The 27,437-nt window shown below is 38.7% G+C and overlaps 1 protein-coding gene across 3 annotated transcripts; it reads left to right on the top strand.

Annotated features, from left to right (window-relative positions):
• Window positions 1-20,188: 20,188 nt before the first annotated feature.
• On the top strand, window positions 20,189-26,614 carry LOC142543161 (uncharacterized). Of its 3 annotated transcripts, none has more exons than XM_075650242.1 (3): window positions 20,189-23,494; window positions 24,695-24,999; window positions 25,982-26,614. In XM_075650242.1, the coding sequence occupies exon 1, from the start codon at window positions 20,519-20,521 to the stop codon at window positions 22,949-22,951; it is 2,433 nt and encodes an 810-aa protein (XP_075506357.1). In that variant the 5' UTR covers window positions 20,189-20,518; the 3' UTR covers window positions 22,952-23,494; window positions 24,695-24,999; window positions 25,982-26,614. The 3 variants fall into 3 exon arrangements, with proteins under 3 accessions (XP_075506357.1, XP_075506358.1, XP_075506356.1); XM_075650243.1 differs by having other exon boundaries at window positions 20,189-24,306; XM_075650241.1 differs by having other exon boundaries at window positions 20,189-24,999.
• Window positions 26,615-27,437: the final 823 nt, after the last annotated feature.

Raw genomic sequence — 27,437 nt, 5'->3', positions numbered from 1 at the left:
ATTAAGAATTCTATTGTTGAAAATTCTAAAAGCTCAACTTACTGTTGAATAACCAAGAAATAGTCCAGCATCTGATTTCGAATCAAATGCAGATAAATAATTTTTACCGTTGTTGTGAACAAAGCATTTGCAACCAAATACATGAAAATAAGATACGTTAGGCTTACTCCCTTTCCATATTTCATATGGAGTCTGATTGTGCATTTTGTTGATCATGGTTCTGTTTTGTGTGTAGCATGCTGTGTTGATTGCTTCTGCCCAGAAGCGCTGAGAGATGTCTGCATCTGCTAGCATTGTTCTAGCAGCTTCCTTAAGAGTTCTGTTTCTCCTCTTAGCCACTCCATTTTTTTGAGGCGTTCTTGTGAATATTCATGATGAATACCCTGTTCATCTAAGTACAACACAAGAATCTTGTTAGTAAACTCAGTAACCCGATCACTTCTGATTTTAATGATGAAAATAGATTTTTCATTTTGAATATTTTTCAGAAGCTCGATCAGGAGACTACTGGTTTGATCTTTTCAGTAAGAAATATTACCCATGTAAATTGTGGGGACCCAGACGCTAATTCATTTTCTTAATCATCATTAGGAATAATTGGATCAATTAATTAAACTTGGGTCTTAAATTTTTTTTTTAAAATACCTGAGTGCGCAACATATGAAATTTAATCTTATTTCATTTACAAGATCACATCAAGATCAAGTTAATATCTACAACATGATCCAAAAGTACAAGTCTTGTACAAAAGTAAATCAAAACAAACTAAACAAACTATTGTTCATTCACTACATATCAAGTGATGAAACAACTCTAATTCTGGGTCCGAATCTCCACGCTAATCTCAATCTCTCATCCTCTTCTCGACCCTGATCATGTCCCATCTGTTGTCATGCACACATACAAACACAACAACAACCGGATAACTCCGGTGAGAAATATATTCCCAGTATAAACAATGTATACATGCAATCATATAAACAGATATAAAAGCATGAAATAGTTATCAATAACATGTATCATAATCTGAAAGACATGAATTGTTATAAAACTGTAAATCAGACTCTTTGACTCATAATCTCTGACTCGACTCTTCTCTAATTTAGGGATCCCGGTCGAATAAGAACGCAACATTCTCCCACCTACTCTCCCAGCTAGATGGTGGTACGTCCTTATCCCAAGACTTTGGCATTCTATATCGAATCTCTACAATAGGAGTCGATCTACTCCTAAGCACATCGATATCACCAAATGTCTAGTGACTTGGCACCTCTGCCAAAGACTAGGCACATCTGCCCAAGACTCTAACTCATGCTTTGCTATAAGTTAATAGACTAAGCATATCAATATCATGAATTGCAAACATCAATGCAATTAAATAAAGTATGTGGTTTTGGGAAACTCAAGTCGAATCTAACTCGAGTCGTATCTTCCCGGTTTTACATTGATTTATACCTTTCTTTTCGTAGATCTGACGAAGTCGAAGTCTTGAATTCGAAGCTGTCAATACTCAATCTGGCAATGACATTATTGAGAAGTACAATATCAATATACAACCCAACCAATACTGGACATAATCAGAACTCAATCTAATTCTGTTTCAACGGCATAGCAACACAATCTCGATATACACAGCAATACAATATCAACAGATACCAATTTCAACTCATAATCAATCAACAAACATAATCTGATACCAAATCTGTATATTCTCAATCAAATCAAATCTGAAAATGATAACAATTTCATACGGGATCTGTTCTTCAATCTGATTTCGATTATACAATTACCACAATCTCAGGAACAGATAATATAGATCAAACTCTGATTCCTTCAATATCATATTTTCAAATCATAAAAGAAAGTAGTAAAACTTACGTCCTTTTGAAGCTCTTGTCGAGAGGAACACGGTACTCAACTCAGATTGAAAATCAGACGGTCGGATCTCGTAACAATCAAAATCAAAATTCAAGAACTTTGCAAGTCTTTCATGAAGGTCTCGGTTCTTTCTCCTGCTGAAAATCTGAAGGAAATTGAACTTGGAAGAAGACTTATACATGTCCCCATGCATGGCAAGACAAGTGGCACCATTTCATATATTAGTGCTCGCGCATATGCGCGAATATGCGCGAGTACCTACTAGTCTCGGCATAAGTCGAATCCATCTGCTCGCGCATATGCGCGCCCCGTCTTCGCGCATATGCGCGAGACCTACTGTCTCGGCACTTCTGCATTTCACATGCTCGCGCATATGAGCGAGGTTCTCTGCCCTGCTCGCGCATATGTGCGCTTTGTGTCGCGCATATGCGCAAGGGCGCACATATGCGCGAGGTGTTCTGTCCTCGCACATCATAATATCACATGCTTTACCAAATCTGGTCTCGGAGTGGTCCGTCTATAATCACATCAATTCATAATCAATAATCGTAGATTAACAGAATTAAATTATCGTGCATTACAATTCTCCCCCTCTAAGATCTGATTTCGTCCCCGAAATCACAAGCAATCAAATCACATACAAGAAGGAGATATACATAAGCTAAATAAGAAAACACACATCAATGAAATAACTCTGGAAACTTCTGTCTCATATCTGGTTAAGTTTCCCAAGAAGCTTCTTCAATGCCATGACGACTCCACTGAACTTTCACAAGCGGAATAGTCTTCGTTTTGAGTTGCTTTTCTTTACGATCAAGAATCTGGATCGGTTTCTCAAAATAACTCAGAGTTCTATCAAGTTCTGCCTCGTCTGGCTCAAGAACATGAGAATCATCAGAAAGATACTTCCGCAGCATAGATACATGAAAGACATCATGTATACCAGATAGAGAAGGCGGAATGGCGAGTCGATAGGAACGATCACCTATCTTCTCCAAAATCTCATAAGGACCGATGTAACAGGGAGATAATTTTCCTTTCTTGCCAAATCTGACAATGCCTCTGAAAGGAGAAATCCTCAAAAATACTCAGTCTTCCTACTCAAACTCTAAAGGTCGACGTCTAATATCTGCATATTTGGCCTGTCTATCCTGAGCTGTCTTCATTCTCTTCTGAATTAACTTCACTTTCTCAGTCATATCTCGAATCATATCAGGCCCAATCTCAGGTACCTCAGATATCTCATCCCAATAGAGAGGGGATCTGCACTTCTTGCCGTACAACACTTCAAACGGAGCCATCTCTATACTCGTCTGATAGCTGTTGTTGTACGAAAACTCGCAAAGTGGCAATGAATCTTGCCAACTAGTGCCAAAATCTAGCACTACTACTCTAAGCATATCCTTTAATGTCTGGATAGTCCGCTCTGACTGTCCTTCGGTCTCAGGATGATATGCAGTACTCAAATGCAATTTCATGCCTAGAGCTTCTTGCAAACTTGTGCCAAAAGTGCGAAGTAAATCGAGGATCATGATCTGATACAATCGATTTAGGCACACCATGCAATCTGACCACTTCTCTGACATAAATCTTTGTCATCTGGTCATGTCTGTACATCATCTTGTACGGAATAAAACATGCTGATTTGGTCAATCTGTCAATAACGACCCAAATCGCATCGCAACCTCTGGAGGATCGTGGTAGCTTCGTCACAAAATCCATAGAAATGTGATCCCATTTTCATTCAAGAATAGATAAGCTATGCAATAGACCTCCTGGTTTCTTTCTTTCTGCTTTCACCTGTTGGCAATTCAGACATCTATATACAAACTCTGCAATGTATGCTTTCATCTGTTTCCACCAAAACTGTTTCCTCAGATCATTGTACATTTTTCTGCCATCAGGATGAATACTGAATCGACTACTGTGCGCTTCTGACAATATCTGTCGTTTCAAATCTGAAACATCTGGCACAACAAGACTATTATTCACATACCATACAACATCATGAACCTGATATTCTGATTGATGCCCTGATCTAACCATCAATATCGAGTTCTGAACATTCTGATCAACTTTCTGTGCTCAACTCTGGTTCAACTTGAATAGCATAAAGTCTAGAGGTTGACAATTTGTCTCAAATATCAATCCAGAAAGACAGCAGTCTTCAATCAAATTCAAAACACTAATCGTCGATAAGGATAAAGAACATACCTTTCGACTCAGTGCGTCAGCTGCTGCATTTGATTTTCCCGGATAATATTTGATTTCACAATCAAAATCTTTCAGCAAATCAAGCCATCTTCTTTGTCTCATATTCAATTCTGACTGTGAAAATAGATATTTCATACTCTTATGATTAGAATAAATCTCAAACATCTCACCGTATAGGTAGTGATGCCAAATCTTCAATGCAAATACGATGGCAGCCAATTCAAGATCATGAATCGGATAGCGAGTCTCATGTGGTTTCAATTGTCTCGAGGCATAGGCAATAACATGTCCTCGCTGCATCAAAACACAACCTATTTCTTTGTGAGAAGCATCACAATAAACAACAAAATCACCAGTACCTGATGGAATAGTCAATACAGGAGCACTGGTCAATCTCTTCTTCAATTCTAGAAAGCTGAATTCACAAGCTTCTGACCAAACAAATGGTGCATTTTTCTGAGTCAACTGAGTAATCGGCTTCGCAATACTGGAAAAATCTTTAATGAATCGACGATAGTATCATGTTAAACCCATAAAACTGCGTATCTCTGGCACTGATGTCGGTCTAGGGCAACTGATCACAGCCTCAACTTTGCTATGATCAATAGAAATACCATCTCCAATATAATGTGTCCCAAAAATATCACTTGCTTCAGCCAAAACTCACATTTAGACAGCTTAGCATACAATTTCTCAGTTCTCAGAATCTTCAATACAGTTCTCAGATGCTCAGCATGATCAATCATATTCTTGGAATAAATCAGAATATCATCAATGAAAATAATCACCAAGTCATCTAGATACTTCTGAAATATACGGTTCATCAAACCCATAAATACAGCTGGAGCATTCGTTAAACCAAACGGCATGACTATAAACTCATAGTGGCCATACCTGGTTCTGAAAGCTATCTTCGATATATCAGAATCTCTGACTCTCAGCTGATGATAATCCAGATCTAAGATCGATCTTGGAATAAACAGAAGAACCCTGCAACTGATCAAATAAATCATCGATACGAGGCAAAGGATATTTGTTCTTTATCGTAGCCTTGTTCAGTTGCCGATAGTCAATGCAGAGTCTCATCGAACCATCTTTCTTTCTGACAAACAATACTGGAGCATCCCAAGGAGAGACACTCGGTCTGATGTAACCCTTGGCTAGCAAATCTTCTAGCTGCTCTTTCAATTCTTTCAATTCAATTGGGGCCATTCTGTATGGAGTTTTATAAATAGGAATTGTACCAGGTATCAGTTCAATACTGAAGTCTATTTCTCGAATTGAAGGAAAACCCGGAATCTCATCTGGAAAGACATCAGCAAATTCACATACCACTGGCAAATCTGCCAATGACGGGCTCGATTTCAATATATCTACTGAATACACAAGGAATCCTTCTGCTCCTTTCTGTAATAATCGAGTCATAGATAACACAGATATCACAGGAATTCTAGCTCTAGAACCCTTACCATAAAATTTCCATTCATCAGCCATGTCAGGTCTGAATCTCACAATCTTCTGGAAACAATCTACGGTAGCTCATGTACTTGGTCAGCATATCAATACCGATAATGCAGTCAAAATAAGACAAACCGAGTACAATACAATCTAACTCAATCTCGTTGCCATCGTACTGCAATATACAATGTTTAACAGATTTCACTGATATAAGACCTCTCCCCAACGGTGAAGACACAGATACTACAGCAGATAATGACTCAACAGGCAAATCATGTATCAATGCAAATCGCTCAGATATAAAAGTATGGGATGCACCCGTATCAATCAATACATAAGCAGAGTAACCACAAAGAGAACAGTTACCTGCAACAACATCATCAGGTGCTTCCTGTGCTTGTTCTTCAGTCAGTGCAAACACTCTGGCCTGCTGTCTAGGAGGCTGGCTAACAGTCTGGCTTCCTCCTGGCCTCTGCTGTGACTGAGTAGTAGGTGGTGGCTGGAAGGAGTGAACAGCTGATGATCGTCTATCAGTCTGAGCCATTGATCCAGATGATTCTGCTCCCTGGGATCTTTGAAAACTTCGCTGTGGACAGACTCTGGCAAAATTTCCCTGTTGTCGACAGATGTTGCAACTACCAGATACTCCTCTCCTTGGCATTGCTCTGTGGGATGTCTCCCTCCACAAGTTCTGCAATAGACCCATGTATTACTCTGGCTCTGTCGTGAACCACTGGAGCTAGATGAACTACTACCAGACTTCTTAAACTGTCTTCCCCGGGCTTTCAAAAAAATGATCTTTCTTTCCACCGCTGCTACTGCCACTCTCAAATCTGGTAGGGGGTTGGTGGAACTAAGTTGAGGGTGGTTGCTGTTTCGGTGCTGGGGCAACATACGAAGCTCCTTTCTGTCTAATCAAACCCGCTTCTTGTAACGCCCCAGATTCGACGACTGTCCTCACTGTACCACGACGAGTCTTTCCAGCGTGCTTATGTCCTCACTCACACGCACCCTGGAAAACTTCCCAGGAGGTCACCCATCCCAAAATTACCCCAAGTCAAGCACGCTTAACTTTGGAGTTCTTATGTGATGAGCTACCGAAAAAAAGATGCACCTTCGTGATATGAGTAGTACAAATCAAATCTTTTAAGCCCTCTTCAACTGTACAGTCCATTACATTGAACAGTCTCGGAATCCCTCTCATTCCCGTGTGGGTTCGGTTCATTCATGTTCCCTTCACCTAGAAGCCTGTCAGGAGCCGCTCATTGTCCGTGCAACTGATGGCACCGGCGATCACCCCCCGCCCTCTTCGGCCCCGGGCCTCACATGCCCACCAGCTTCCGCTTGGTTCGTCCCCGAACCACACCGTACTAAAAGAGGTCGGCTCTGATACCACTCTTGTAACGCCCCAGATTCGACGACTGTCCTCACTGTACCACGACGAGTCTTTCCAGCGTGCTTATGTCCTCACTCACACGCACCCTGGGAAACTTCCCAGGAGGTCACCCATCCCAAAATTGCCCCAAGTCAAGCACGCTTAACTTTGGAGTTCTTATGTGATGAGCTACCGAAAAGAAGATGCACCTTCGTGATATGAGTAGTACAAATCAAATCTTTTAAGCCCTCTTCAACTGTACAGTCCATTACATTGAACAGTCTCGGAATCCCTCTCATTCCCGTGTGGGTTCGGTTCATTCATGTTCCCTTCACCTAGAAGCCTGCCAGGAGCCGCTCATTGTCCGTGCAACTGATGGCACCGGCGATCACCCCTCGCCCTCTTCGGCCCCGGGCCTCACACTTCTGCTCCTTTGGCTCTGTTCAAAGTATCAGCAAAGTTATTCGGTCTCCCAGCATTTACCAGTGTAAAGATCTCAGGATTCAGCCCATTAATAAACTGATCAGCAACAGCTTCATCATTCTCAGCAACATGTGGAGCAAAACGTAACAAGGTAGAGAACTTGGCCATATTCTTCTATATTCAACTGACCATGTCTCAGATTGGCAAACTCTGCACCCTTGTCTTTTCTGTATGATACTGGGAAGAATCTTTGATAAAATTCAGTCTTAAAGATTTTCCAAGTAATAACTGTACCTCGATGCTCCAATGCTCTCTTAGTCGTGAGCCACCAATTCTTTGCAACTTCATGCAATTGATGTCCAATCAATCTAACTCTTCGCTCATCTGTATAATCATGTGAATCAAACATCATTTCAATGTCATCTAACTAACTCTCACAGTCAACAGAATTCTCTGTGCCCTTCAAAGTCGGCGGTTTAAACGACTGAAATCTCTTCAGCAGTGTTTCCATAGGAGTTGCTGTAACATCCATCGGATTATTCGAGGTACTACCCTGTTCTGGGATTCTTCGAGGAGGCATATCTGATTATCAAAAGGATTAGCAACCAAATATAACAATTCTGTTTCAGTCCTCCTCTGATTATCTTACTGCTGATCAAGAATCGGTTCTGATTCATTCTCAAGTCATACATGTTTCCAATCAAATCAGATATTCAGGTAAACATGTATTAAAGCAGTAAAACATGTTGTCATCATAAAGCAAGGAAAGAAAATTCAATCTACCCCGCTCACTCTCTTCTAAGTCAGTCTAAGGAACCTACTGCTCTGATACCACCTGCTGTGGAGACCCGGACGCTAATTCATTTTCTTAATCATCATTAGGAATAAATGGATCAATTAATTAAACTTGGGTCATAAAATTTTTTTTTAAATACCTGAGTGCGCAACATATGAAATTTAATCTTATTTCATTTACAAGATCACATCAAGATCAAGTTAATATCTACAACATGATCCAAAAGTACAAGTCTTGTACAAAAGTAAATCAAAACAAACTATTGTTCATTCACTACATATCAAGTGATGAAACAACTCTAATTCTGGGTCCGAATCTCCACGCTAATCTCAATCTCTCATCCTCTTCTCGACCCTGATCATGTCCCACATGTTGTCATGCACATATACAAACACAACAACAGCCGGATAACTCCGGTGAAAAATATATTTTCAGTATAAACAATGTATAAATGCAATCATATAAGCAGATATAAAAGCATGAAACAGTTATCAATAACAAGTATCATAATTTGAAAGACATGAATCGATATAAAACTGTAAATCAGACTCTTTAACTCTTAATCTCTGACTCGACTCTTCTCTAATCTAGGGATCCCGGTCGAATAAGAACGCAACATTCTCCCACCTACTCTCCCAGCTAGATGGTGGTACGTCCTTATCCCCAGACTTTGGCATTCTATATCGAATCTCTACAATAGGAGTCGATCTACTCCTAAGCACATCGATATCACCAAATGTCTAGTGACTTGGCACCTCTGCCAAAGACTAGGCACATCTGCCCAAGACTCTAACTCATGCTTTGCTATAAGTCAATAGACTAAGCATATCAATATCATGAATTGCAAACATCAATGCAATTAAATAAAGTATGTGGTTTTGGGAAACTCAAGTCAAATCTAACTCGAGTCGTATCTTCCCGGTTTTACATTGATTTATACCTTTCTTTTCGTAGATCTGACGAAGTCGAAGTCTTGAATTCGAAGCTGTCAATACTCAATCTGGCAATGACATTATTGAGAAGTACAATATCAATATACAACCCAACCTAATACTGGACATAATCAGAACTCAATATAATTATGTTTCAACGGCATAACAGCACAATATCGATATACCCAGCAATACAATATCAACATATACCAATCTCAACTCATAATCAATCAACAAACATAATCTGATACCAAATCTGTATATTCTCAATCAAATCAAATCTGAAAATGATAACAATTTCATACGGGATCTGTTCTTCAATCTGATTTCGATTATACAATTACCACAATCTCAGGAACAGATAACATAGATCAAACTCTGATTCCTTCAATATCATATTTTCAAATCATAAAAGAAAGTAGTAAAACTTACGTCCTTTTGAAGCTCTTGTCGAGAGGAACACGGTACTCAACTCAGATTGAAAACAGACGGTCGGATCTCGTACAATCAAAATCAAAATTCAAGAACTTTGCAAGTCTTTCATGAAGGTCTAGGTTCTTTCTCCTGCTGAAAATATGAAGGAAATTGAACTTCGAAGAAGACTTATACATGTCCCCATGCATGACAAGACAAGTGGCACCATTTCATATATCAGTGCTCGCACATATGCGCGAATATGCGTGAGACCTACTGTCTCGGCATAAGTCGAATCCATCTGCTCGTGCATATGTGCGCCCCGTCTTCGCGCATATGCACGAGACCTACTGTCTCGGCACTTCTGCATTTCACATGCTCGCGCATATGCGCGCCCTCTTCTCGCGCATATGCGCGAGGTTCTCTGCCCTGCTCGCGCATATGCACGCCTTGTGTGGCGTGTATATGCGCGAGGTGTTCTATCATCTCACATCATAATATCACATGCTTTACCAAATCTGGTCTCGGAGTGGTCCATCTATAATCACATCAATTCATAATCAATAATCGTAGATTGACTTGAAATTCAGGTGATTCAATCTCTTGTGCCAGAGCCAATGCTTATCAGCAAGAGAGGCAACTAAACATGTAGGAACAGTAGCATGATCTAAGTTCCATGAAACTTTGTAGGTGTTGTCTTCCCTCTTTTCAGTTAATACAGTAGACTCAGCATAATCTTTAACTGTGCATATGTGCTTCTGAAAAGCTACAGAATAACCATTATCACACAGTTGACTAATGCTAATCAAATTATAACAGAAATTCTCAACCAGTAGTACATCATTGATAGTTATGTTACCATGGATAATCTTACCCTTACCCACGGTTTTACCTTTTGAGTTGTCCCCAAAAGTTATCTTTGGTCCAATACAACTCATTACTTCTGATAGCAGATTTTTCTGCCCAGTCTTGTGTCTGGAGCATTCACTATCCAGATACCATGTGAAGCTGCTGCTTTTGATTTTCTTCTGTTGTTCCTGCAAACACAAGTTTTAGTATCTGGTACCCAAATCTATTTGGGTCCAAGTCTTATCAGTCTTTTAGGGACCCACATTTGTACAATTCTTGATGACCTTGCACTTCGGGTATCCAAAGCGGTGTGTGCAACAAAAGGCTTGTTATTTCTAATAGTATGCATAATGTTGTTCTTCCCTTCTGTTTGTGTTGTCTGGTCTGTATCTCTTCTGAACAGGTCTAGAATTATAGTAATGGTAGTTTTTAACCTTCATAGAGGGTTGTTTTCCTGAGTTGAATCCTCTACTGGATCCAGCACTCTGGTGAACTCTCCCCTTAGGTTCAACATAACCCAGACCATAATGCTTTCTTCTGTTCATCTGATTTACATTTCTTTCAACTCGAATAGTTGGTACTTCAGGTTCATATACCACACTAGATTTGACAAAGTGAATAAATTTCCCTTTGCCTTTATCCAGTTCTGGCTTGGTACTCGTTTCAGAAGTGCTTTCATTATTGCTGAATCCGAGACCACTTCTGTCACCGGATTGCTTCTGCAATTCTTGCATCTTTTCCAATGAAACAGAAGACTTATTCCATGCATTTACAAGAACAGACATCTTTTGATTTTCAGATCTCATTGTCTGGTAATCTGCATTTACTCTTTCATTCTCAGTTCTCAACTTACTTATCTCAACTTTTAAATCATTGCAGCTATTCTCTTGTAAACAAGTGAACTTATTGACTTGATTTTTTAAGTTTTGATTTTCAGTCTTAACTTCCTCGAATGACTGAGAAAGTCTTGAGTACTCTTCCACCATGTCATGCATTGCTTTAATCAAATCAGTCTGTGTAAATTCGTTAGAGTCAAAGTCAAGTACCTCTCTAGATGTCGAGGTTGGTTCAATATCCGCCATAAGGCACTTGATCTCTTCTGCATCACTTTCGCTAGAATGACTTTCTGAGTCAGAAGACTCAGAACTAGAATCCGCCCATTTAGACTTGCTTTCCTCAGCAATCATTGCTTTGCGGTCTCTTCTGAATTTCTTGTCATTCCTTTTGTATTCCTTCTTCTTCTGGTCATCCTTCTTGGGCTTTGGACAATCAGCAATAAAGTTACCGATCTTTCCACAGTTAAAGCACGCCATATCACCAAGTGGATGAATCCTTCTTGAAATTCCGATTAGGACTTTGGTAAGCTCGATGATTCTTTTTCATAAATCTGGAGAATTTCTTCACAAAGAGAGACATAGCATCATTGCTGATCTTTTCAGCAGTCTTTTCAGAAGTGCTCTCAATAATGGTAGCAGGTACTGCTTGTGGAATAACTACAGCAGCAGCAGCAGTAGATGTAGCAGCAGCAGTAGCAGCAAGAGCCTTAGTTGGCAGATTTGTTGAGGGCTCTTCTCCGCTTCTCACTTCTAGCTCAAACTCATAGGCCTTTAAGTCAGCGAACAAGTCATGTAGCTCCAACTTGATTAGATCTTTAGAGACTCTCATAGCCATTGTTTTGACATCTCATTCCCTAGGTAAAGCTCTCATCACCTTGAGTGCTATTTCTCTGTTGCCATGCTTTTTACCAAGAGCTGCTAGTTCATTAACCAGGCTGCTGAAACGTTCATCAAACTCATTTAGAGTTTCACCAGCCTTCATTTTCAGATTTCAAACTTCTGCATTGCTACAGACAGTTTATTTTCCTTTGTCTGCTCATTTCCTTCACATATTTGAATGAGCTTTTACCAATTTTTTTTCGCAGTAGAGCACATCTTGATTTTGCTAAATGTGTTCGTATCAAGAGTTTTATAAAGAATGTCCTTCGCGACGTTGTCGAGATTTGCTTTCTTTTTATCTTCACCAGTCCATTCGCTTCTTGGTTTTTCAACCATTTGCGATGCACTATCAGTAACAGCAATAGCTGTTGTAACGTACCGTACTTTTTACTACTTAAAATTTTGCGAAAAAATTTAAAATTTTCTTAAAAGAGTAATCAAACTTCAATTTCGATAGCGTAAACCGTACGTCCCTAAATTAGTTGCAACAAAAGATCTAAAAATAAAATTTGACAAAAGTATTTGTTTGTAACCTCGTAATCAGTAGCGTGAAATCAGAGTATTTGACATTTCATAAAAACTTAAAATCTTTGGCGGTCCTCGGGTCTAGCCTCCTGCTCAGTCCAAGCCAGCTCGTTGGTCCCCACCCCTAGTCTCCTCCAAATCATCCTCACCTGCATCGATCAAGTCTAGTGAGTCTAAAGACTCAACAAGTATAAACTGGAAGTAACGAGTAATACGTAATAAAACCACATGCAACTTTAAAATAGAGCGTACATACATGAGCTTGAACTTGCCCTTAAACTTGAACTTGCATACGTACATACATAGACGTGCCATAAACATAAAACTTTTCTTAAACGTGCTTGCGTACTTGTACATACATGAACATACATAAACTTCACCATTTTGCGTAGAGGCATGTTTCAAAGCAAGTGACCCATACATAATACGCCTGATCAGACTAAACCACAGTACTGGGCTGACAGGGACGAATCCACTGCCACATACATGAGATCCCCATTCATGCTTTAACGGGTGGATTGGTCCCCGTTCATGCTTTAATGCTTTCCAATCCTGATCTAAACCCGTTCATGCTTTAACGGGGAGGAGAGGTCCTTGGCCACGTTCACCGACTTCCAAACCCATTGATAATTTGGTCACAAGACATTTAGCATACCTCAAAAACTTGAAATATTTTCTTTGCACGTCGCACATACTTACTTGGCGTTGAGGGATTTGTTGGATCTCGCTCGGGGCCGCTGCTGCAACATACTAACATGAGTTCAAACACTTATCTTTCATAGCTTAGACGTAGGTACTCGTGCTCACCACCGAAGTAAATAAATAGCTTATGACATTCTAAATCCCTCGGGATTTGACCTCGTTTAATAATCGTACTAAGCCATGGTATAGAACCCCAAAACAATCTCAAAGGGAAACCTAAACTATTCCCAAACAGGAGGTACACGGACCCCGTGCCCAGGTCCGGCTCCGGGTCCGTGTAGGTACTATAAAATGCATGTGAAGGAAAGGGAAGGCACGGACCCCGTGCCTAGGTCCGTGTAAGGGTCCGTGTAGATTTGGCAAAATGACACTTCGGAAGGAACAAAGGCACGGACCCCATGCCTGGGTCCGTGTCCGGGTCCGTGTACCCTCGGTGAAAGCAAACCAACGAAAATTCAATACATGTGATGCTCAACATTCTAAACATGATTGTACGGACTATGACCCGACGCCTTGAGACTCATCCTAGGATGCTACTACATTGATACAACCCGTACAAACACCTTGAATCCACGACATCCAACCTACGACACGATGCAACTCAAAAACACGGGACTTGACACCAAATCGCTTCTTACGACTTCTAATGAATTCAATGTTAGAGTAGGTGCCCGTCGAGCCAAGTGTTGGCCGAGGGTTCATGTTTAAACTCTATGTATGAACAGTCTTCATTTTAATAATTTTTGAAATTATTATTTTGGCACTTCTTTATCTGTATACCCATGCTAGTTGCATAGATAAAGTCCTTGAATATACAAATAATAGAAAGAATATGAGATGCTCATATGATGAGTATCATGAAACTCATATTTGGAATACTGTATATTCCAAACAGTTCCTAGTCGATTCAGCCGCCGCTAAGAAGGATATAGACCGCTAGAGTTCGAGACTAGTGTCTGCGATGTGAGTACCATGTTTCATTGGTAGGGGACATTGTGATGTCCGAGCATGCAGATAGGTGCTCCTGGTAGAGTGCACTGAACAACCCCCCATAAAGACTTTCCAAGTGGTTCTCACTTATCGAGTGGAAACGTCCTAGTTTATGGTTGTACACCATTAGTCCTTATGACCCGGGACAACATTGAGACTCTATGTGCTAGAATTACACTTTGACTTGTTTACCGACTCTCACGGGGTCATCAGGTGGCAAGGTTGGGTGTTCTGTCGAAACATATAGCAGTCGATGCATTGTAGTCGGGGATTCACCGCTTACCTTCGGGTATGGATATCCTATGTGATATCATGTGTATGTAGTTTGAAATCTCTGATCAGAGTATGGTGGTAATTATGAAAGGGGTTTCATAGATTACACCATCGATGCAACTACGACATGGCACATAGTATCGATTCATTGACAACTCTCGATATACCAATGGTTGTCGAATCGATCGGGATATATGAGTTGAAGGGACCGTACTATACGCTAACCATAATTGAATGGTTCTTGCAGGCACTATCATTTGATACCTAGGGAATCATGTAAGCGATGCTGCTAGGCGTTTAACATGATTGGTTGGGTACTATCAGATTTGAGTTCTGATGTTCTTATTATCAAGGAGTTGATAATTAAGAATGGAGCAATTGTGGTATGCTCGTATAAGGACATGTTTAGTCCGAATCACATGGAGATGTGAACCCACGGCTAGTTGTATCAATGAACCATTGAGGGCCACACAAGTACTAGCTTTCTAGATCCCAGTTGAGAAGTGAAATAGTTCAATGTGTTGAACTGCTTATAAAGGAGTTTATAGGCGTAAGGAAAAATAGAAGTGTGACTTCTATGAGAGAAATGTAATTTTTTAATTTATGAATGTGTTCCTATATTAAAAGTTGGCCAAATAAATAATGTATTTGAAAATTATGATTTTCATAAACATTATTATGGACTAAATTAAATTAATTCAAGTGTTGAATTAATTTAACACTAGTGGGCCTAGTAGAGTCCTAAATAATTAAATTAATTCAAGTGTTGAATTAATTAAATCATATTGAGTCTTGTAGAGCCCAATTAAAATAATTATTCAACTAGTGGCTTGAGTAAATTCAAGTAATGTTTAATTAGTCTCAAATTTGTTTGAGATAATTAAATTAAGTCCATGGATTTTTAATTGTTAAAAATCAAATAACATTGCATGCATGGGAGGTGAAGGGTTGAGATTACTTTTTCAATCTCCAAGGCTTGGCATGCAACTTTTGCTTTTAGCTTTTTGCAAAACCAAGAAAACTCATTCTCCCTACACTACACCTTGCAATGGCCGAAACTTCACTTGCAATTCTACCTCATTTTCTCTCAATTTTTCTTCTTCAATAGTTGAGGAAAGAAAACTCTTCTCAAGAGAAAAATGCCCTACATTTTCTAGTGCAAGTGTAAGGTGGATCTTTTAAGTTTGGTGGTGGGCTTGATTTTGAAGTAAGGAAGCTTGTAGATTGTCTTGCCTTTGAAGAGCTTAGTTGTATATCAACTAAGTTGGAGCCATCATCAATCTCAAGAGATTGATAGGTAACGATTTCTCAACACCCTATGAATGTCATAGTTGTGTTTTTGTATATGTTACATGCTAGTACATGAGGTGTTCAAATTTTTTTAAAAAATTTTCGGTTTTCATGCCTTGAAAACATTTTGAACTTCCATTGCGCATTTGAACACCCTAAAATCGATCCTCTTTCATTCAAGTGCCTATCGACACTAACTGGTGCACAATTACCAACCCAACATCATACTAAACATACCTAAATACAGCAACGATCACCCGTCGATCCCCAACGAAGCCTGCAACAATAAAACTTCAAGAGCACCTCAATAACATAATTTTTTTGAAAACGCAGTTTGAGCAGTCCCACGAAAATGATTATAACTCACTCAATTTGTATCCAAATATCTCGAATTTTATATCAAATCAAAGGTATCAAAAAGTTCTACAATTTTCATGTTGAAAGTTTTCTCAAAAACACGATTGAAAAATCGCAATTTTCAAAAGAACAGTAAATTTTGAAATTTTAGATCTAAAAACGTTTCAAAATCGATCCAACATGTTTCTGCCCAAACCTTGCACATCATACATGGATTTTTATGCATAAAACAACGCAACACATACTATGATATGATCGACGCAGGAAAAATCAGAATACACATGCCTTATGATGTTAAAGTTTACCGAACCGACGATACCGAAGCGGAGATGGCGCGATGATTGATCCGGGACGATTGTGGCGCTAAAATCCTTGAAGAAAACACACAAAAATTTGCTGGAAGATGGAGAGGGAAGGGGGGGAGGCTGCAAGGACTCCTAGAACCCTAGGTTTTCTCTTCTCAAAAAAACTAATAAAAGTTGGAATGAAATATGTGTGTGTGTGTGTATCGGTATGTGTGTGTGTGTGAAATGTGTGTGCGTGTGTTAGGATAGTAATTAGGGCAATTGATTTGCTTAATTATACCATTAACCATGCTAATCAAGATACTAATTAAAATGTTAACTCAATTAACAAATTAATTAAAATTCTATCCCTACTAATCTTTAAATATAATCCCCTAATTAAAAATAAAGAGCACAAGCACTAAATCTTTAAAAGTTTTAAAACTCCAAAATTCCTAAATAAATAATTTAGGCTTTAAAGATGCTGAAACTTAACAAATTATTTAAAATGCCCCGACCTCCACTTAAAATAAAATACCGCATTAAAACAAAATTGCCAAACTCGTCACCGGTCTCTATTCCTCGATCCCGCCTCGAATAATCGCCTGAAACATGAAATTCGAAACACACTTTAACGTGCATCACATAAACGTAAATAATTTAAAAAAATGCGTTTAAATAAATCATGCACCACTAAGACTCATTTTAAAATTAAATAAATGCTTCAATAATTAAATAAATGCATGGTTTATACGTGTACTGAATTTGGGCTCTACAGCTGTATTATGCTTTAAAATCTTTAATGAACCATCTGTGATGACATACCACATGTCATCATCTTGGGCTGCAAGATGAGCTTGCATACGGATCTTCCAATCATCAAAGTCTTCTTTTGATAACATAGGAACCTTGCTGAAATGTGCCATAACTATTTGTAAAAATTTAGAACAAGAGAAATCTGCTCTGATACCACTTGTTGGGGATCGATGTAGAGTTTAGAGGGGGGGTGAATAAACTCTTTCCTTTACCGATAGATTTTGCAAAGGGTGCTAGAATCCTGTTAGAGATTGTAGCTGTTTTTGTTCAAGATTACGTCCAGCAGATCACAATTATAAGTGCGGAAACAATCCGATGGAGTAGGGTGAAAAATAATAATAACAGTAGGCAGTACAACAGTAGTTGTTTCTGGAAGTTCGAAGATAAAATCTTCTACGGCTCCCCTTCTTCTGTTTCCAGAAGGTATCACTAAAAGACTTTGGATTTTACAGTACCACACTCGTACACACCCACTTCAACATGATTTATCCTTTGCCTACTGAAATTCTTAGTAACTCAACACAATATGATTCAATATGACAAGGTTCTGGGAAAGACTCTTTTCCAGTTTACAAACTCTTTTTCAAAGGAATATCGTAAGACGTTTTACTAGAAGAGATGAAGAAATAGCAGTACAAAATGATCTCCAAAGATCAGATGTAAGATATTAAGCGTGTACTGCTTTTCTACAAATTGAGCTTGAAGATAACGATTGGTTCGCGGTTGCTCAAAGTAACGTTGGATAGATAGTATGTTTCTTGATAAAAAATCATCGTTTTTTCATCAAATGTGTTTGATCCATATATATAGATAACTTGAATTCAACGTCTATAATCAAAACGGCTTCATGATTTCTGATAGAAACAGCTTTATTGTCAAAAATAGTTCCTGCAAAAAGACTTCAGAACAATCAGTCTTGTTACACACAAAAATAGGTAATGCGTATTAAATGACTTTTTTCAGCATTAATGAAGCATTTAATACTCGTACTTGGTAAAGTAACGGTAACATTTAATATATCAAGGATAGGTTCTGTTTCTAGCAGTGAGTCAAGTTCTGCTTCTGTTTTCTAAATTGATAAGTACTCGAAGAGTACTGCTTAGTTAAGTCGACAAGAGAACTTCTGTTTTTATATTCTTCTGGTTTCACTTAACGAGATCTACTGGTTTTGACTATCATCACCGCAATTAAATTAAGTCTATCAAGTTGCCTCGGTCTTTTTGATTTCTTCGCCCGAGTCTCAGGGTGAATGGGTTCGGGACTCTCAGCCCCCATTCCTCTCTCTCTCTTAGGTTCTAAGGGCTCGAATCTAGAATGCCCAGCTCGTCTATGGGGACTAGGGTCTCATCTGAATAGTCTAACAGCTCCTGGACACTGGACTCATAAGGAGAAGACATCCTAAAGCTTAATATTAAATTAAAATGAATACATTTACCGAGGAAGGGGTCAGATTTTAAGGGCTCGGGTAGGAAGTTGGCTGGTCGGGAATTTGCTCGGAATTTCAGTAGAGTAACAGTTCGGGCGAAAGGAAAGTAAGAATGAGCTGTGGATACTTCACATTTACAGAGAATAGGAGCGTCAGGACAGCCGTCTGATCAACTAAAATCAAGGGCCTGGAGAGAACTGAGCTGGCAGAGAATCTCGGCCGTCCATCTATGCTTCACGCTAATCGAATCCAGGAGCGTCCAATGTGCCACGCAGGTTCGAAGAAACACACCCCAAAAATGAGGAGCACAGGAGGAAGGGCTCGGAGTCCGACCATATTTTCTTAAGTATAAATTTCATACTTCTTTTAGACTAAGGGAGGGGGTACTATTGATGCTCCCTGAAATTGGTACACCTGAGTGGATCCGAGCCCACATTAAAACGGATCTCAACCCTATCATTAGTCGAAGCCCACAATCCCCAGGCCTACCAACAGTCCAAGCCCACAACCCCTAGCACCATCAGAGATCCAAGCCCGGCCCACCAAGGGGTCGACAATTCGGAGCCCTGGCGTGACTAGAGGATGTGAAGATATTTAAGGGTTCCGACAGGATGCGGGATTCGGGTAAATCTAATCAGGATAAGGCGAGAGTCCCAACAGCCACGACCTAAAGTTCTAACGTTTGAAAGCTTCTATCTCAAGTAGGACTCTATTTCGGCAGAAGTCCTACCCTGACAAGAAAACTAATCTCCCACCCCCCCTCTATAAATACCAGATATGTACTACGGTTTTACACATTTAATTTCTCTTGCTCACTGAACGCTAGTATATTTAACTCTTAATTTTGCTCTCCAGACTTACTTAAGCATCGGAGGGGTCATGTTGGAAAACTCTCCAGCGTCCCCTAACCCTGTTTCTGTCTGTGCCGAACCCAGAGATCCTACACGACCCGATCAGCGGTGAAGATTTGAAGATCCGCTCTCCACACCGAACGCGAAGTAAAATTTTGGTATCATGAAATATTTTTGTACTTGTGACATTATATCTTTCAACAATAAATTAGTTAAAAATAAAGATAATTCATAATACAAAATATGTCATTGGTGGACCAAAATAAATCATTTAAATGAGTGCTTAGTACTTAGTGTATAACTAATTTAATTTACCGTATTAATTAAGTTTTCTGGCGTATTAATTTTCGAAAATTGAATACAAAAAGAACTTCCAATAATCATAAATGCAAAAACTATGGCACCTGAAAGTGGTTAAATTCTATTATATTATATTTATCAACAAAATACAACAATATAGTTAAGTCGATTTACAATATGAATTTATAAAATTATGACAATTTCACCAACAATATACCGATCGAACAAAAAAGAAACATATTGTTATCCTTTCTAATAGAAATAATATGTCGATCAGGACAATATATATCCAAATTTAGATCCTATAATAATAATAATAATAATAATTAACAAAACAATCCTTTTCCCTCCTCCTCGTTTCTTCGCCTCACGAATGAGCCGTATGACCAAACGAACGTCGAAAACTAAATCGAATTCGAATCGCGCCGTAAAGATGGTTTCTCTTCTGCAAAAGGTTCGATTAGCCATTAATTTACTGATTTAGTATGTTTTAGCATCGAGGGTATACCGATTCTAAGTTTTTTCATCGGTGCGATTCGGGTCCTAGACTTAGGGTTTGATTTCATTTATGATGATTTTTTGAATCAAATCGGATATCAGTTTGAAAGTTGTGTTACTGAACTTTGTTGTTGGGTTGAGTTGCCCAAACAATGAGGGAAAGGAGGAGGTATATTGTGGATACAAGGGTTCGGCATCAGTCCCCTCCTGGCCCTCCCCCGAGTCACCGCGAGTATTCTCCTCGCCGTGGTCGTGATGGGGGTAAATATTCACGGGAAGATGAGAGGAGGAGGATTGGGAGAATGGATGGTTTCGACAGGGAACTGGACCTGCAGGGTGGGAGATTTTATGACACTGTGGATAGAGAGAGGTATGGGGCTGGCCCTAGGCGTTCCAGGAGTCCATGGAGGAGTGACAGGGACCGAAACTCTCAAGCTGGGAGATTTTCTGATACTTTGTATAGAGATAGGTATGGGATTGGTCCTAGGCATTCCAAGAGTCCACAGAGGGTGGAAAAAAGGGATAGTTTTGATGGGGAACTGAACCCCCGAGCTGGGAGATTTTCTGATAATGTGGGTAGAGATAGGCATGGGATTGGCCCAGGGCGTTTGAGAAGTCCACAAAGAATCGAGAAAAGGGATTCTTTTGGTGTAGACCCAAACCCTCGAGCTGAGAGTTTCCTTGATGCTGTAGATAAAGATAGGTATGGGGTTCGTTCTAGGCATTTAAGGAGTCCGCGGAGGATGGATGGAAGGGATGGTTTTGATGGGGACTCAGACATTCAGACTGGGAGATTCCGTGATGCTGTGGGTAGAGATAGGTATGGGGCTGGTTCTTCGCATTCAAGGAGTCAACGTAGGTTTGGCGAAAAGGATGCCTATGAAAGAGATCTGAGCCTTCACGCTGGGAGATTCTCTGATACTATGGATAGGGATATGTTTGTGGTTGGTACCAGGTGTTCAAGGAGTCCGGGGAGAATTGAAAAAAGAGATAATTTTGATTTGGATTTGAATATGCAGGGTGCGAGATTCTCTGGCTATGATAATAGAGACAGAGGTAAGTATGTTGTTGATGATGAGAGCTCCAGAAGGTTGTATGAAGAGGACTTACTTCATGGGGATTCAAATTCATCAAAGTTTGAATCTGATCATCTTTCAAATGCGCCCAGAAATTCTGATGGTCCCAACGTTAAGTACAGCAGCTACAAAAATGATAACCATGGGGTCGGTGACGATAAAATCACACCTATAGGAGGTGGAGAGAAGGAAGATTATCTAAAAAATCCTTACCTGGAGGAGAGTCAAATCGGAATGTCGTCGGTGTCTCATCATTTGGCCGCCAAGCCTGTTTTCTTGGAATATGATAAGGGAAGAAGGTTCTACTCTGACCCAGATAGTTTGGCACATGAAAGTGTTGGTGGAGTGACCAAGAGTTATTTGGGTGCTGGAGATTGTAACAGTCAGCTGTCATCTGTGGCATCACGATATTTGAATACTGATGCTGATAGACATGGATACTTTAACTTGAAGAATGAAAGTCGGTTGGAGAAAAGAGATGCAGAACCTCGTGATGGAGGAGAGCATTGCTTTGAAACTGCAGATGAAGGTTTTAATTTCAAGGATGGGCTTTATCTGGACAAACTGGGAATTGAGAGGCCAGTGGGTAGAGACATGTACGAAAATAAGAAGGAAGATAGCCTCGTATCATTACAAGGTCATCTAAAAGGCGATTCTAGTTACATGGTGTCATCATCTCGATCGAAGGTTTATATCCCAATGTCATCAGAAATTTTAAATGAAGGTTTTCCATGTCACTCCATAGCAGGAGACATTCCTCTAATTTCACACGGCTTACAAGCAAGGACTGGATTGGTTTCTGACACGTATGGCTTTGATGGATATAATGAAAGACCGAAGCACATGTCCCCCAGAAAACTGGGATGTCGATTTGATGACACTGAAAGCAAATCAAGGTTATATGTGGGGCTGCCTGAGCAAAAGCGCAAAGATAATATATATCCAAAATTTGGCGGAAGTACGAAACCCAGAGATTTTGGAGAAGAATATGGTGTTCAACACATGTCAAGATTTGGCCACTTGAACTCTGTTGAAGAAACCCCTCATCGAAATCATATGGAAGATGATACACTTGGGCAAAAACTTGCTTCACTAGGACAGTCAACATCTGATAATTTTGTTGCATATGAATCTCTGCAACCAAGAAATCAGGATCTGGATATGCTAGGTTCTGGAAGTTTGCACCTCAATTTTGAAAGGGAAAAATATCGTGGGCATGGTAGGGTTCGAGTAGGAGAGTATAATGATGAAGTGTATGATGGTTCACGATATCTTCCTGAAAGATCAGATATCTTTACAACAAAGGATTATCCTTTGTCGGGTACAGTATATGGAAGCCAAAGAAATGGGATGGATTTGGCAGACTTGAGGTTGGATGAACCCTCCCAAAGGAGGCCTGGAGGCAAATATCCTGTGGATTATATACTGTATGAGCGTAACACTGGGATTAGAATATCCAGAGATGGGAGTGGTGCTCGTAAGATTTGCAACAGCCTAGGCAGTAGATGATGTGGATCCTGCTAGTTTTTTAGAGAGACCTGAATCAAGCAAATGCAAACTTGAGAAATCAGAGAGGGAAGCCACAGAGTTCGTAGATAATATGTTTTCCTCTTCGCGGTTCATCACTAGTCGATCAAGTGACCCCGACACATCTGGTTCAAGAGATATTAAAAAGCGACTGGGACCAGTTCGTCAAAGGCTTCATGTTTCACAGCGTTTATTGAAGAAAAAGAAACCTTCACTGAGGAATCAGTTGGCACCTGCTCCTTCAAAGAAACATGCCACTCTTCCATGGCTGAAAAGTAGGAATTCAAAGAAAGTGCCTAGCATGCGAGATGAATCAAGTGGAAATCATTATAATCAAGGTGGAGAGCAGATGGGAGTCTATTTTCCTCTTGCAGTCGAACCACCCGAAAAGTCTGAAGATTTCAAGCAGCTTGTGCGTAGTGCATTTTTTAAGTTTCTCAAACAGATAAATGAGACACCTGCAAAAAGAAAGAAATATGTAGAGCCTGGAAAAGACGGTAGTTTGAAATGCATTGTGTGCAGCAGGTCTGTGTCTTAGAGAGCTATTTTCATTGATGAGGCAATGCATATTCCTATTTTTAATTATTATATCTGTCCTTCGATCTATTTCGATCTATTAGTTAATAGCCGATCAAGTAGTCAGTAACTGAGAACGAAATTTAAAACAAATGTCTGAGCATGACTCCTGCACTAAGTGAAGCTCCGAGGTCATTAGAATGAAACCCGTAGGAAGAGTGTTAAAAGTGAGTTTCAAATGCTGATTCCTTTGGCTGTTTGTCGGTACAAATTAGTAGATCGAGTTCCTTAATTTATGTGTTGAGGATTTTGCATATTTCCTTCAATAATACCCATGACTATATTCATTTATTTTTGGATAATACTATAAATTCAGTCTGATGATGTTTTTCATGGTTGCTCGGTTTACTTCAGAAATCATATAAGGACTCGGAAAATTGAGAAAGTTTGGAACTATATGCACTCTATTGACCATCAAAGTTTTAAGGATGTGAGTTGTCACATAATAGGATTTTCTTGTTGGAGTTGTTTGGAAGAAGTGTTCACTGAAATGTCTTATTATTATCTTGAAAATTTTGGTCTTGGTGGAAGCAGGGACCAGTTTGTTCTCTAACTCTATCGAAATAAAGATGCAGAAAGTAAAGCATGTATGACTTGTTCTTGGGATGCGTCTTGCTTTGGTCTGACAATATAATTTTTTGACGGTGTTTATTGGTTGAAAGACCTTCACAGTGGTTTCAGGACGAGTGCTCTCGTGGAGTATAAGATTGAGTTTTAGTAAACTTAGCCTCTCGACTTTCTTGTATCTTATTTTATCGATGGTATGAATTCACCTGGGGGAAGTTCATATTTTATAGACTAGCATGTTTCTATTCTTGGCATGTCCTCATTTACTATCATAGTTGTTCATTATGGTACATTTGATTTTTTGTTTAATTTCTGTAATTTACAAAGATGTTACTGTTAAAAGGTGGTGTAGTCTGCTAGAATTGGAAGTTCTTTAGTTGTGTGAATGCAACAAATTTCAGTTTCATGACAGGCGACAAAAAATTTTTGGGATGAATGTTTATCTCATTTGGTGATTGCAAGCTTCTTTTCTTTCTCAGGCAATAGCTAGCTTCTCATTTTTCAAACCATCCGCATGTTACTAGAATACATAACATATGTTACTTTGTTGTGGCATTATCTTTCTTTATTGTGTTGTTTCAGCAATTCCGAAGAGTTTGTAGATACAGGAAGCTTGGCGAAGCATGCCTTCGCGTATAAAAAGGCTGGCCTCAGGTCTCAGCATTTGGGTTTTTACAAAGCTCTCTGTGTGCTGATGGGATGGAAGATAGCAGAGGAGCCTAGCAGTGACTGGCATTGTGAGGTATTGTCCAACGCTGAAACTTCAGCCCTGAAGGAAGACCTGATTATTTGGCCTCCGGTCATGATCATTCACAATTGTTCCATTGACAAGATAACCAATGAACGGGTGAATTTATCCACTGATACGTTGGATGCGAAGCTTAGAGGTAATGTTTATCTTTGATGTTTCTTTTTGCTTAACTCACTATTCAGTTGAAAGTAAGGTAGGTTTGGGATTTTTCCTCATTTTAGGTTTCTGCAACCTGAAGGATTGCATGCAGATCTAGTTTGCATAAGTTCTTGTTTACTATATGGTTGTCAAATTTGGGCAGCTGTGCGCTACATTTTAAGTGTGGTGTTAAATGCATGGGTGGTTCTGTTGAAGTTTGGTCCCATGCATGATATAATGTTTTTTTAAAGTTCGAAATTCTTTTTCTGGTGGCAATACTTTCTATAACACTAGTAAAATATGCACATGCATTGCATGTGCTATTATTATTTTTAATTTGATAATTTGATCAAATAATACTAAATAATTAACACAAAATTATTTTCGATTTAGAAAAGTTGTTCGATTTAAAAAGGAAGTTTTGTTTTGATTTTTTTCTATTTAAAATATGGAGTGACTTGAAAAGATTTTTAGTAGAATAAGATGTGTAATTATGGAATTAAATATTTTGGTGTCATCAAATGTAGTTATTCTAAGGCCCTCACACTTAATATAATAATATAGATATCTAAAAGTACGTCCATGTCAAGTCTTTCCACAAAATGTCTTTTTTCACTCTGCCTTGGCTATTTCACTCGGCCACTGTTGCATCAATCTGTATATTTGATAATTTGTTAGAAACGAATTATATGCATGCTTATTCTGAGCCACTGAGTGATTGTATTCTCTATCCTGATCCCGATTTGCTTCCATCAGCATTTTCACAAGTTATTTATTGCCGAAGCTGTAGGTCCAATCTTGAGTAAAAGCAAGCAGCATGTTTTTCACTTGATGATTCTGCTCTGTTTTTGTCTGCCCATTCTTCCCTACGAAAATTCATTTCTTGGTATTCTTTGTAGAATTCATTGTTTTATCTCAAATGTTTCACCAGCATTTGTTTTTCCTTCTTGGGGTGTTGTGTTACTATGTCCTTTATACAGGTATGGGCATTGGAAGCATCCTTAAAATACGCAACGGGAAACCCTGCAAATCAAAATGTGACTGATTCTAAAGTTCAATGGCACACTTTCAGCATTACAAGAGGCCGAGAGGTTACACCAGCACTATGTAGAGAACAAGCATGGCAGGTCGCACTTGAAGCAACTTAAGTCAAGTAAGAATGATAGTTCCAATGGAGATCCACAAGTTGCACCAGCTGATGAAGAAGAAGCATTTTTGTATGGGTATCTTGGAATTGCAGAGGATCTGGACAAACTCGACTCTGACACCCAAAAAAGATGTGTGGTAAAGAGCAAGAAGGAGATTCTAAGCATTGCGAAGTCCAGTTTAGATTCCAATGCGGAGAATGGATCTTTTAACAGTTAAATTATATATGAACTATATCCGTCTTTTGCCCTTTGTTCACTTGCTTATCCTGACATCATAGGATACAAAGACCGGCCCTTTTGCAACGAGAGGAGCTGAGCATCTCTGGCTTTTGAATTTGAGATCGTAAAATCGATCATTTTGCTGTTTGTCTTCTTTATATGGGAAACCACTTTTGGTCTGTGTAAATAATTTCAGACTTGGTATCTTATGGTATCTACTTGTTGGAATCCAGGGTCAGTTTTCAATCATACTAGAAATATTGTTTGATAGTGGCGCTATTTCGGTTTTTAATCTTTCTATCCATACATGCATTTTTTACATATTATAATCTATTTTTATTACCTATATAAAAGGCCAATGTTTTTAAAATTGTGATTTGTCTTTTAAGTTCTTCATTAATAATTAATAAATAATAATTAATATATTTAGAATTGTGATTTGTTTTTTAAGTCATTCATTAATTTATATAATCTATTATACCAATATAAAAAAGTCAATGTTTTTAGAATTGCGATTTATCTTTTTAAGTCCTTCATTAATATTTTCATTAATTAATAAGTTTTAATTATTAATTTAAGAATATATATATATATAATTTAAATAAAATAAATACAACAAAATTCATGTAATTTATATATATAGATTTAAATTATACTATATATTATAATCATTACATCATATAAGTTTAGCAAATCAATTTAAGGAAAAAAAACATTATAAACAATTGTATACATGATTATTTTCTGAAATAATTTAACCACTCGCTTTAAAAAATCAATTTAATAGTATTATTATTTTAAAAATTAACAACGAAATTTAACAGATAAAATCGTTTTTCATCTTCATGATTACACCAAGTGCTTTAATTTAACACATATAAATATCCCCAGTGCTAAATAGATTATTATAAAGATTTCACTATATTCAAATATTCTTAAACAAATCAAAACATATTCAATTATCATAAGTTATGTAACGTGTAATTAATAAACATATAATGGCCCGAAAATTCGTGTTTGAAAATTTGCGAAAAAATTTAAAATTTTCTTTTTAAAGTAATTAAAATGC

The sequence above is a fragment of the Primulina tabacum genome, chromosome 4, assembly GCF_025594145.1.
Source record: "Primulina tabacum isolate GXHZ01 chromosome 4, ASM2559414v2, whole genome shotgun sequence".
NCBI lineage: Eukaryota > Viridiplantae > Streptophyta > Magnoliopsida > Lamiales > Gesneriaceae > Primulina > Primulina tabacum.
This window is presented reverse-complemented; position numbering and strand designations above follow the sequence as displayed.